The sequence below is a fragment of the Eucyclogobius newberryi genome, unplaced genomic scaffold (assembly GCF_026437365.1).
Source record: "Eucyclogobius newberryi isolate DKJ021-1_F unplaced genomic scaffold, fEucNew1.0.hap1 SCAF_13, whole genome shotgun sequence".
In the NCBI taxonomy this organism is placed as follows: domain Eukaryota; kingdom Metazoa; phylum Chordata; class Actinopteri; order Gobiiformes; family Gobiidae; genus Eucyclogobius; species Eucyclogobius newberryi.
In genome coordinates, this window is record NW_027315757.1 from 10,873,689 (window position 1) to 10,887,087 (window position 13,399).

The window sequence follows — 13,399 nt, forward strand, 5'->3', positions numbered from 1 at the left end:
TGATGTGTATAAAACTTTTGAGGAGAGTTTGCCGGGTTGCACTTTCTGTCAGTCCAGGGCTCATAGGAGAGAGAGGGGACCGGGGGAGAGCAAGCGTGAACACAGGGGGGTTTGCCAAGTTTCCCTATCCCGCGCGTCAGGAGAGTGGTGGGTACCCAAAATTGGTGCAGTTTCACGCCCCGTGGCTCTCCTCAGCGATTATACATGATTTTCTGACTTTTTTTCGGGTTTTTTTCTCTTTCGTTTTGTCTGTCTGTCCCAAAGCCGCTCCACTTTGACTGAAGATGGAGAACGCACACATGAAGGAAGGACCTGATGTCCTGCAGCACTTTGGTGTCAATGAAGAAACAGGCCTCTCGCCAGAACAGGTCAAGAGGAGCCTGGAGAGATATGGCTTCAATGGTGAGCAAAAGACACGAGTGCGATCTATGTCCATGTCAATGGCAGCAAATTCACACGCAAATTATAGCTCAATGAACAAAGCGATTGAGCAGTTTTGCCCATTACTTGTTAATTGAGTTGATCAATTTCGCAAAGAGAAATGGAGCCACTCAATCGATGCAATAGCAAATCATGAGCAGAGGCCATTGGTCCATCAATTAAAATGTGCAAACGTGTGTGCTAGTTGTGCGCACAGGCTCTGTATTTTAAGTCTTAGCCAACGTGAGACGATGTTATTGTTTCATCCAGAGAATAAAGCACTTTAAACCGCGGTGCGCCGCGACCGTATTTAGCACGGCGCATCTCTTCTCAGCTGCCAAGTAGATGTTGACAGAAGGACATCAAGCCCAAATAACCAAGTAATTAAGGTCACCCTAAAGGTCAGTTCTCGCGAAGTCACTATATTTGAGTCGAAGTGGTCACAATCTGGCAACCGGACAAGTAGGCCTTAACAAACCAGCTGCTGCTTAATGGTAATTATTCACTACATTCAGACAGGGACGTCATGGGTTTTAAATATGCGCTTGGCACAAAGCTCTGATTTAATGAAAATGCAAATGAAACGTGATACTTATGTGAGAAACAATAGTGGATCGGTGTAAACGTGCTTTTTCTGTTCTTTTCACAGAGTTGCCCGCTGAAGAAGGTAAAGCAACTTTTTGTCAAATTTGCACGTTTTGTGGAAAGGTTGTGATGATGCTGCACCCAGTTCTCGCCATGACAACCCAATTACTTTACGCAATCAGCACTTGTGTTCTTTGGCGTGCCACAGTCTGCGAGATAGACAGTGCCCGTAAACTAATAATAACTCGTAAAAACTGTTAATCCATGCGTGTTAATCTCCACTCACTGGGAATAGCCGCATAGTGTTTCTCTTGTAAAACATTACGATATCAATTGTTCGCAGCTGTCTTCTTGAGTTCACCTTGTACGCATGCTACGAAGTCTATCATGATAAATACAAAAGCACTTTTCTCTTTTCAGGAAAGACCATCTGGGAGTTGGTGAGGGAGCAGTTTGAGGACCTGTTGGTCAGGATCCTGCTGCTGGCTGCGTGTATCTCCTTTGTAAGTTTATTCGTTTAGAAAGTCTTATTTATTTCAAGTTTATAGGACTATTATAGGATATGTGGCCCAATGTTTTCTTGTATTTAAAACCCTGGATCCTTGGACAGTTTTGCATAAAGAAAATGTGACATGTAGAGTTAGTCCTTCATAGAGTTGCCACAATTTCAAACTCGATTTTGAAAAAAACAATAGAATGCACATTTCAACGCAAAATAATAGTGGTTTCTACAAAATGAATATGAGGTCTTATACTAGTTCTGACATAGTTCAAGACATTCCTAAAACTATTCAAGAAAAGTAGATTTTGTTGTTTGATTTTGTTCGTTATTGATTTTTATCTGAGAGTATATCTTTTGACAGCCCTAATCCAAAATATGTTTCATTGGCCTGTAACTTTTGGCTGTCAAAATCTTTATTCTGAGTAAAGGAGAGCACAATTAAACAGAGAATTAAAGAGTTGTCACATTCTTGCGAGAGCACAGACGCACGACAAAGCCTCATTTTAAGACCGTCTGAAGCCAGAGCGAGAGGGACTTATCCTTGGACAAAGGTCAGAGATGGAACGAGGGACGACTCGCAGCAGCAGCAGCAGCGAGGGAGAGAGGATGAGAAGATGAGAAGATGAGAGGGAGAGAGGATGAGAGGGAGAGAGGATGAGAAGATGAGAGGGAGAGAGGATGAGAAGATGAGAGGGAGAGAGGATGAGAGGGAGAGATAATGAGAAGATGAGAGGGAGAGAGGATGAGAAGATGAGAGGGAGAGAGGATGAGAAGATGAGATGATGAGAGGGAGAGAGGATGAGAGGGAGAGAGGATGAGAGGGAGAGAGGATGAGAGGGAGAGAGAATGAGAAGATGAGAGGGAGAGAGGATGAGAAGATGAGAGGGAGAGAGGATGAGAGGGAGAGAGAATGAGAAGATGAGAGGGAGAGAGGATGAGAAGATGAGAGGGAGAGAGGATGAGAGGATGAGAAGATGAGAAGATGAGAGGGAGAGAGGATGAGAAGATGAGAGGGAGAGAGGATGAGAGGGAGAGAGAATGAGAGGATGAGAGGGAGAGAGGATGAGTGGATGAGAGGGAGAGAGGATGAGAGGATGAGAGGGAGAGAGGATGAGAGGATGAGAAGATGAGAGGGAGAGAGGATGAGAGGGAGAGAGAATGAGAGGATGAGAGGGAGAGAGGATGAGTGGATGAGAGGGAGAGAGGATGAGAAGATGAGAGGGAGAGAGGATGAGAGGATGAGAGGGAGAGAGGATGAGAAGATGAGAGGGAGAGAGGATGAGTGGGAGAGAGGGAGAGAGGATGAGAGGATGAGAGGGAGAGAGGATGAGAAGATGAGAAGATGAGAGGGAGAGAGGATGAGAAGATGAGAGGGAGAGAGGATGAGAGGGAGAGAGAATGAGAGGATGAGAGGGAGAGAGGATGAGTGGATGAGAGGGAGAGAGGATGAGAGGATGAGAGGGAGAGAGGATGAGAGGATGAGAAGATGAGAGGGAGAGAGGATGAGAGGGAGAGAGAATGAGAGGATGAGAGGGAGAGAGGATGAGTGGATGAGAGGGAGAGAGGATGAGAAGATGAGAGGGAGAGAGGATGAGTGGGAGAGAGGGAGAGAGGATGAGAGGATGAGAGGGAGAGAGGATGAGTGGATGAGAGGGAGAGAGGATGAGAAGATGAGAGGGAGAGAGGATGAGAGGATGAGAGGGAGAGAGGATGAGTGGGAGAGAGGGAGAGAGGATGAGAGGATGAGAGGGAGAGAGGATGAGAGGATGAGAGGGAGAGAGGATGAGTGGATGAGAGGGAGAGAGGATGAGAGGATGAGAGGGAGAGAGGGAGAGAGGGTGAGATTGTGAGAGGGTGAAAGGGTGAAAGGGAGAGAGGGTGTGAGCGTGAGTGGGTGCGTGGGTGAGAGGGTGAGATTGTGAGAGGGTGAGAGGAAGAGCGAGAGAGAGGGTGAGGACGGGCGGACGGATTGGGTTGCACAAAGCCATTGTTATAGTCGCAATGACATAGATTGTGAGTCGTGTACGGTTTCTAAAACAGAGAACACTAAATGCTGAAGTGCACAAGCCCTATTCACACACACTGGAATGTAGTGGCAGGGCTGACAGGCTCGGACGCTTGCTCTGGAGATCGATTGTGGCTTTGAAGGGAGCAGGGTGAAGACAGGACACCGTTTAGAGAAGAAGTGTTTATTTCAGAAGAGAGGAGACATTTAAAACAAGAAAGCAACAGAAAGACAATTCTACTAAAGCATGCACAAGGAGTGGGGATGTCACATTTCAGTTTTATTATTACTATATTTTTCTTTCAATTGTATTTATCAAAATTTTCCTAGAACATTTAACAGGCAGAACAAGACTCAGAGAGCAACATTAAAACACTAAAACACTAAAACAACTAGCACAGTCCAATGAAAGTCAGTCCCCTTTTTGTACCTGTCCCAAATTTGTCCATTTTCAAATTCACAGTAAAGGTATTTTTTTTAAGTCAATTGACATTTTGTTTCGCTGCTTTTTTTTAAACTGCAGCCAAAAGTGCGTCCCACAAGTATCCATCAATCGTTTCCATTGTTGGCGTTTTATGTCCTAGATACGTAGTTTTAAAGTCAAATGGAATATTGATGATCAGCGTAAAGAAATCCTTGCGACTATGTTCTGTTCTACCGTAATCAACGTTTTTGAATAATGGCTTGACATCATTTGCTCAGAGTTTAAGTTTCTTTCCATAGTTTCCTCTTTGCTCCACCGGCCTGCAGCTAATCTGTGTCAGTGTCAACATGGAGCTTTTCCAAAACAGTTCTTCACTACGAGGGCTCAGGTTGAGTCTAGTCTAAGAAGAATCACATGGGCCAATGAATCTCACACAAGGGATGACATAAGGCCTAAAAACTAGTGCTTAATGTCACCTGATACGAGCGCTCTTCAGCACCGGCGCTCGCAGGCACCAAAGCGCTTTTTTATGGTCAATACATAAGCACATGCACTTATCACTCTGGGAAACAGGTGCAGGTTTTAATGTGGCGTTTTACACAGAGATAAAAGCCTCTTTAAGTAGCTGCATTTTTATATCAGGGTGAAGTGACAATTTGATATCATAAATCAGGGTTTAAAAGTAGAACATTACTGCTACTACTACTACTACTACTACTATTAGTACTACTACTACTACTACTACTATTAGTACTACTACTACTACTACTACTACTACTACTATTAGTACTACTACTACTACTACTACTACTACTACTACTACTACTACTACTACTACTACTACTACTACTACTACTACTACTACTACTACTACTACTACTACTACTCCTACTACTACTACTATTACTACTACTACAATACAAGATAGCATCCATAATGTTGTTTTGAAGATTTGCAAAATTAGAATACTGGTTATGTATAGATTGAGTATACTGATGAAATTGAAAATGGTTTGTGTTTAATTTGTGCAATACGTCAACAAAGACATTTACAGGCACATTTTAGTCTGCACATCTTAGTTGAGTATTTTGGATTCTTTTTTGGACAAATTCTTTTGTTTGGCTTATAAAGCTTTATTAGGATCACAGCAGAAAGGAGAAAAGTTGTAGTTTTTCCTGGCCCAGAAGGAGGGTCTAAGGACACGGGTCACTGTCGCCCTCTGAGACAACCGCTGTTGTGATTTTGGGCATCACAAAAATGTATTTAATTGAATTGAAAAGTAGGGGGTGAGTGAGCTGGAGGTTTGGACAGTTTAGTCTGACTCTTCTCTAAGGATGCTGTTTGCTGTCTCTCTTCTGTGTAAATAGTAGTTTTTGCGTAAGATCATAATCATTTTCAGAGCTTTTGGCAGTGCCACTTGCCCTTTTAATAAATTAAACGATGCACAGAGCATCTTTAATCAAACACTACAGCCCTACTGATTATTGTTATGAGGAGATTGCAATATATATTTTTTGCAATGGATTCAAGATGTAAAATTCCAACAATGGAAATGACAGATGGATACCTGTGGAATGTGTTTTGGTCACAGCAAAAACAAGGGAAACGGATGACATCATGACCTTTACTTAAGGGAACAAATGTCAAACTGACTTTAGACTACACTTCTTACTCTTAGTTTTTATTTTGTGTTGTCTATATTTTCCAGCCCTAAACCTAATCTGTTGTATATCTGAAAAGCGTACAACATTAATATTAAATACATTTTGCCACTTTGTCCTGCTCAGGTCCTGGCCTGGTTTGAGGAAGGCGAGGAGAGCGTCACTGCCTTTGTGGAGCCCTTCGTCATCCTCCTCATCCTCATCGCTAACGCCGTGGTAGGAGTGTGGCAGGTGAGTGTACGCCGAACATAATAATTAAGTCATATTTAAGTTGTGGAGAGTAATTAACAATTGTTGACATCTATTATGACTTTGTACAACAAAGACAGCAGCATTATTAAAAAGTTTCAAATTTCAGATTTGTATCCTCTGTGTAATATTAAACTTACATAGCTACCAAGAATTCAGTGTCTATTGCTCAAAAATACCTTTTAAAAAAGTACTAGGAGCTGTGTAGTAGCCTGTCCACAGATCTGACCTGTAACTTAGCCTGGTGACGTGGCTACCTGCTTGTCTCCATGGAGATAGACAAGTTAATTGTGTAGTAGAACATTCTAGGCAAAGCAATTACATCTTCATGGTAGTATTATGTACTTTCCACCCGAAAAGGTAAGCATTGTACTTTTAATAATATGCCTACTTTGATAATATGCTTACTTTGTAAATATTCTCAATTTAGAAGCCTCTAATCGGCGTGTTTTAAACTTTATCTGGATAATAATATAGGTTGTACATTTGAAAAAATAACTGTTCGCTGACTAGTCAAGTAGTAGAATATTGAATAACAGTTGCAGCCCTACCAATGCAAATCCAAATCATAAACACTTTAAAATAAGGTGCCAAATAAACTATTTATAATTAATTAACAAGCACTAGTTACTTTTGTATCAGCACATATTAAATATTTACAAGCATTAATTACTATTGAATTTCTTTTTTTTTTTTAAACTGCTTAAAAACTGTTCATAAATGTTCTTAAACATGTTGTACATTTTAGTTTATTAACATGTGTTTGGTTAATGGTTCATTAACATTTATAAGGGAATATAAGTCTGTCAAGTCATATATGTCTACAAATAATAAACAAATAACTGGTGCACAAACACTTAAAGAAATGAATAGAAACCAACATTTCATTTCTGTAGCAATATCTGCCACTCCAAATGCATCACCATGACAGACAAAGTCAAGATCAGCCCAAGAACGTCGCACACTTCCAAGGACACATACTTGTCATCCTCCTCCCGCTGTCTTTTTACATGACACCTAAATAGCCCTTTATACTTAGCATCAGTCACGGACACAATAAATCACGCTCAACAACAGCAACCGCCTGCTCCGTGTCCTTTTACATCAACGCACGCTCCTTCCACCGCGCCGCACAGTTCAAGGCCAAACGGAATGAGAGCCCATGACGTCAGCGCGGGGTGAAAAGGTCAAAGGTTAAGCCAACGGAGTGGACCAGAACCGTGGCACGCCTTGAAGCCTCACACACACACACAACGAAAAAACGGCCGCGCGGTCCTTTGTAAAAATACAGTGGGATGATCAAATTACTGTGAGCTGGTGCGCGTGCGTGAGATGGAGGGGTTCGTATCAACACTGTGGCAGTCATTTGGAAACTATGCACAAGGATTCACACATGGGGCGTAAGGGGGGAGAGGAAGGGGGAAGGGGGGAGGGCGCTCGGGCATAAGTCGGGCTTTACACTTTGAGGCGGTGGCGGGTGTAGCCTTGGAAGGAGCGGGACAATCGGCGAGTCAGCCAACGTTTCACTGTTCAAACAATGACTTACAGTGAGTTTGATTTGGGATTAAGGACGTCTCAATGTCACATTATTGTTATATGATTATTGTAAGAAGAACCATTTTACCTTTAGTCATGATTGCTGGAACTAGGACCAAATAACAGTGAAAACCTTCATTTGCGTTCTAGTCTAGTTTTATCAAATTGAACTTTACGAATCAAAAAGTACTGATATCAACACATAGACAGCCAGATAAAAATGTACTTTACACTTAGTTTGACTTTTTTGGAGTCTAGATCAGTGGTTCCACCTACAAAACATATTGCTATTCTATTTCTGAACTAGGGCTAAACCTGGTCTAAAGTTGAACCACATCATTGCTGCAGAAGTTTTATGAAGAAACTATCCAAAAGTGGATAAAAAAAGTGGATAAAATTGACTCTAACAAGCCACTGTAGAGGACCTCGCATACAATGCCTACGATTCTCACGATTATTATTTTCTAGTTTTTAGGATTATATTATGACTTGAATAATCACAATTATTATCAATTGATACAATAATCTTGACACTCTTATCTATGGCACAACAAAGAAGTCACACACAGAATGCAGGGATGCAGGAGAGGGCTTACTGTTGTTTTTTAATTATAATCTTACACTTTGTCCTTTTAGAATGCTTTTTATTTGTAGACATTTTAGTTTGTTATTTTCTTGTACTACAGTAAGATTTGAGCTGTAGACAGTTGAATAAATAACTCAATATTTCTTTAGTGTAAGTGTTTCATTCTATTTATTTATTGCAGCTCATGTTTTTTTAAACAGTATTGTCCATTTAGATATTACATTTTTGGGTTTCTATAGCATCGTTTGTTGCTTAAATTTTCTTTTGCAAAATGTATTATCGTGACAGGCCTAAATTTAATAAGCAAGATGGAATAAAGCAAAACCTCTTTCTAAAACAGAGGTAGTGCCTTGTTTTGTATTGATTTATTCACCGCACAGACAATAACCAAAGCATCTTCAAGCCTTTTAATCACACTTCCTTGTGCGACTCATACTTTTCCATATTTTCTGCAGTTTGATCTTTGTTTCCGGAGAACACCTTGAGCAAACCGCCACATCTGTGTTTATGAACTGAACAATAGCTTTTGGGCTGTTGACTTCATGATTCTCGCCTTTTCCTAGAGGCATTTCATTGTCGCACGCAGCAGATTTACATTTGCATGTTTCTTATGTCTTTTTAAAAGGCTACACAACATTTTCGAACATTTTCGCGTGATTCGTAGTCCGACTTTTTCAAAATATATTACAAGAAAGTACAATCCTGTGGGCGGGGATAAGTGCAGTTAGACACCTCAAATACAATACAAGAATACTCAAAAATCAAATGTGCATGAATCACGTTTGACTGATGACTGAGATATGACTAAAAACTCGAAAAAAGGCAATTTTGCTTAATATGTCCCCTTGATTTCCCACTGTGTGCAGGAGCGTAATGCAGAGAGTGCTATTGAGGCTCTGAAGGAGTACGAGCCGGAGATGGGAAAGGTTTACCGCTCAGACAGAAAGAGCGTGCAGAGGATCAAGGCCCGGGAGATGGTTCCTGGGGACATTGTGGAGGTTTCAGGTACACAAATCACGGCCTTTTTATTTCATTTTGATCGTTTTTATATACAATCATGCGAAACAAATTGAATACAAACAGAACAAGACACAGAGACAAAACGAAATAGAGTAGAGTTCAGTTCAGTTTTAACGAAATAGAGTAGAGTTCAGTTTTTTATATTTAAAACAAAACATATTTAAAACACAGAAAATGGAACAATGAGAGAGCAAAATAGGCAATGACGGCACAAGTCGTCCAACATATGTGTCCCATTTGGTCCAATTTTACGGTATATTAATTGAACTACACTTTTTTACTAAAAAATATAGTTATTTATACTAAAAATATATTTTATTAGGGCTGAAACAAGTTAACTGATTCATCACAACTCATCGATTATTTAGATAATCGTCTACTAATTGAGGATGCATTCACACTTACTGGGAAGTGTGAACACAAACAGTATGCACTAAACATGTGTCCGATCCTACCTCACCAGGGTGCACTTAAATTAAATGAAGTGGACTATAACTGTTGATGCGCTCTTAGTAATAGAATAATCTGACTATAAACAGACTTTAAAACGTGGCTTTACTGCAGGACTTACAGTTTGATTTTAAAAACATCACTATATACCACATCAAGTTATTCATCTTCACAATCTAAATAACAAACCCATTAATTGAAGGAATAATTGCTGGACTAGATTTGAAAAATAATTGTTCATTGCAGCCCTAATTTTTTATCGTTTCGATTTTTTTGACAACTAGCACTTGAAACAGTCTGAAATTAGTTATTTTATTCATGAAGCATACACACCTATAACATATATAAGCTTAAACAATAGAGAAAGTGGAGAATGTTGCAAGTTAAAATTAGAAGAGTTAAAGAGAAAGCTTTTAGTCATAACTGTTGCATGACTTCAAGTATGTGGCCTTGTAGAGGCTGCACACTGGATGCAACAACACAGCTACTATACATACTCCCAAACAATGACAAAATGTCGACCTCTGGAAGGGTACGATCTGACACATGCCGACACACGTGGAGTCAGGCTGGAGTGCTGTGACAAACTATAATATTTAGCACAAAAAGACAGTTGCAAGAGACCTAAGCATTGAAAACAAAAAAAATGAAAAATGAAAATAAATGCATGTTTTTTATGTACTGACGGATTTCCATGCCCGTGCACCAGGCTGTCAAAAGAATCAAAATAAGTCAAAAAAAAAAAAAAAAAAAGATGATTTATTTGTCCAGTGTCAAAGACAGCAGGAGAATAAAGAATATTTGATCAAAAATTAAGATAAATAACAATTTATCTTAATATAAATAACAATTTATCTTAATAGATGCAAAGAAAAAAAAAGTAGGGTAGAACTTGTTAGGCTACAAAATGATGTACATCAAGTGGCTATGTCTGTGTAACTTATTATAGATCCTGAAAAAATAACCTAAATTAGACAAAAATTGGACTGTTCCTCTCTTTTATTAGCAATGTGGTAGTCGAAATTGCTTATGCCCCTGAAACAACAGTCCACTTTGTCGTGGCGGTAACAATACATCCCCTATAAGGCGGTCAGCGGGAGGAGGAAGAGGAGGAGGTCTGGAGAAGGTGGTTGTGGGGGCAAACAAAACAAGCTGGCGTGTATAAATACCCTTAAAAGTGAACGCCCTCTGCTTGTGTCTGTTCCTTGCATTCGCCGTGCACCTGTTCTTTTCATTTCACAATCTCCCCAAGGTCTCTCCCTCTGACACTGGGATCAGTTTTCAACAACAACACGGCCCATCCAGACAGAGGGCTAAAACCAGACCGTCAGCTTGCATCATTCTCATACAGACGGGGAAGGCTTAGAGGCTCGTGTCATGTTAGAAAACCCTGTTAAAGGAGACATACAGTACTGAAGTCAAATGTGCTTGGATTGTCATCATTCAAAGCAAATCATTCAAGCAAAATATCAGATATCTAAAGACATTGATTTCCAAACTATGTGCAATGAAGAGTCATTAATTAAATCTTAAAGGGGACATATCATCTTTTAATACATTTTTAATCTTTTAATCCTCATCATTAGTTTACTCATAGTTGTGTTTTGATAGATTTCTGTATGTCTGAGTTAATCCTGTTTTGTCCTGCAACTGAGCCTTCAGTGCACAGAAATTTCCTGCTCTCACCTACCCCCTATCCCCGCCCACATTCCTGTACTTTGCTGTATTACAGTGAAAAGTCACTATGAAGGGGCGGGGCTTCTGCAGTTCTGAACAGGAAGTCGATTGACCTTTTTCTATTATGAAGTCGTTTTCAATATTGTAAACTGATGATGTACTTTTCTTAAAGTTCAATGCTAAGTGCTTCAAAAAACCATAATGTCACCTTAATGAAAGAATCTGGTCCGACAGGTGGTCCCCAGATGATATGGGGAATAAATAAAAACGTATGCAATAACTTTATTTAAGACTTGACTCTCTTCAAATGCTGTGATGAATATAGTTTCCTGTTTGCTATCTTACCAAATTAAATAATCTGGACCCATGTTCTCAAAATAAAACCATATAAACATAATGATACTTTCGGATTTTGTGGGTTGAATATTTCTTGTGTTTGGGGGTCGCGAAGGCCTAGCGTTGATATTATGGGGGTCGCGACTGAAAAAGGTTGAGAACCACAGCAATAGATAAAAGTAATGAATGTTATATTTATGTGTCATCTTTTACTCTAGTTGGTGACAAAGTGCCCGCTGACATCAGGCTCATCTCCATTAAATCTACTACGCTGCGTGTGGATCAGTCCATTCTCACTGGTGAGTGATTAAAAGGATATTTATAGATTTTATATTTTTCCGAGATGTAGTCGTTTTGTTCTCTAACATCAGTCATCTTCCTACACAGGCGAGTCTGTCAGTGTGATCAAGCACACAGACGCTGTCCCAGACCCTCGTGCTGTCAATCAGGACAAGAAGAACATGTTGTTTTCCGTGAGTCTGCACGCACTAACTAAAACATATGCACTTTAAAGGTTCACTTTGTCACTTTTCTCATTTGGGGTCATCAGCCACCTTCTTGTCTCTGGAATCTGCCTCAGTATGGCATTAAACTTATCAGTCTTGCATTTATTTAATTACAGGTGTTTTTAATGCTCAAAAATACCTTGAAAAACATAGTAATCTACTTTTTTCCAGAGGAATATGTAAGTTTAATGCCATACTGAACATTCAAGGCAAAGTAATGACATCTCCAATGAGACAAGCGGGTGACCCTCCACCAAAAAACATTTCTCCTGTAGAGAATCTGACTGTTGATGTCATCATTGCAGACAGAGGGCGGGGGCTTATACAACTCGATGGGAGATTTACTGTTGTTGTTGTTGTTGTTGTTTTTTAACCAACAGTTTTGGCTCCACAAAGTTTCATAATCATTCTGAAGCATTGTGCAAAAAATATTATGTATGCAGAGATAAGACATTGAACTTTGTGCCAGTTTTTGTTTAATGTGGATTGGCCCAGTAATTACAGATACATTTTGTATTGTCTTTTTCATTTATTTCATTTATTTTACTTATTTTACTTATTTTACTTATTTTACTTATTTTACTTATTTTACTTATTTTACTTATTTTACTTATTTTATTTATTTTATTTATTTTATTTATTTTATTTATTTATTGTATTTATTGTATTTATTTTATTTATTTTATTTATTTTATTTATGTATTACTTATTTTGTCTGTACATTTGAATTGTGTTTTTCTTGAATTAAAAAAAATATAAATATGTGAATTCTGACCTGCTCCAGCTCAGTTTTAAGCTCTATGCATATTCTGGCAGATATCAGCTCTATTCAGTCTGACTAGCCTTTATTCCTCCTGGTTTTTAGGGCACCAACATCGCAGCCGGAAAGGCCGTGGGCATTGCCGTAGCGACCGGCGTTACCACTGAGATCGGTAAGATCCGCGACCAGATGGCGGCCACCGAACAGGAGAAGACGCCGCTGCAGCAGAAACTGGACGAGTTTGGTGAGCAGCTCTCCAAGGTAAGCTAGTCATATATTTTTATTTCATTTCAACATGATCAAACCTTGTGTCATTATCTGTCCTTCAGGTCATCTCCCTCATTTGTGTCGCCGTGTGGATCATCAACATTGGCCACTTCAATGACCCCGTCCATGGAGGCTCCTGGTTCCGTGGGGCCATCTATTATTTCAAGATTGCTGTGGCTCTTGCTGTGGCTGCCATCCCTGAAGGTACTTTATACCCGTAATATGTAAGATCGTTTGTGGAATCAAATTTTGAATTTTAAATGCTGGCAATTTTCTCATTTCAGTTTTTTTTTTAAGGCTAAAAAAACATGTTTAAATTAAAAATGTTATTTTCAATTTTTTATTTCAGTTGCTGAATTTTGCAATATATATTTGTATTGTGTTTTTCTCAATTTAAAAATTCTAAATGAACAAT

General features: G+C 39.5%; 1 protein-coding gene across 2 annotated transcripts in view; it reads left to right on the top strand.

Annotated features, from left to right (window-relative positions):
- atp2a1 (ATPase sarcoplasmic/endoplasmic reticulum Ca2+ transporting 1) overlaps positions 1–13,399 on the top strand; it is a 19,197-nt gene continuing 5,798 nt past the window's right edge. The window contains exons 1-10 of one of the 2 annotated variants that reach the window (XM_072442544.1): positions 1–147; positions 265–402; positions 1,070–1,087; positions 1,426–1,508; positions 5,724–5,828; positions 8,835–8,973; positions 11,670–11,750; positions 11,839–11,924; positions 12,823–12,978; positions 13,047–13,188. In XM_072442544.1, the coding sequence (XP_072298645.1) occupies positions 285–402; positions 1,070–1,087; positions 1,426–1,508; positions 5,724–5,828; positions 8,835–8,973; positions 11,670–11,750; positions 11,839–11,924; positions 12,823–12,978; positions 13,047–13,188 (928 nt within the window). In that variant the 5' untranslated portion in view covers positions 1–147; positions 265–284. Of the gene's footprint in view, positions 152–264; positions 403–1,069; positions 1,088–1,425; positions 1,509–5,723; positions 5,829–8,834; positions 8,974–11,669; positions 11,751–11,838; positions 11,925–12,822; positions 12,979–13,046; positions 13,189–13,399 lie in introns of both variants that reach the window. The other variant, XM_072442545.1, reaches the window with a different exon arrangement.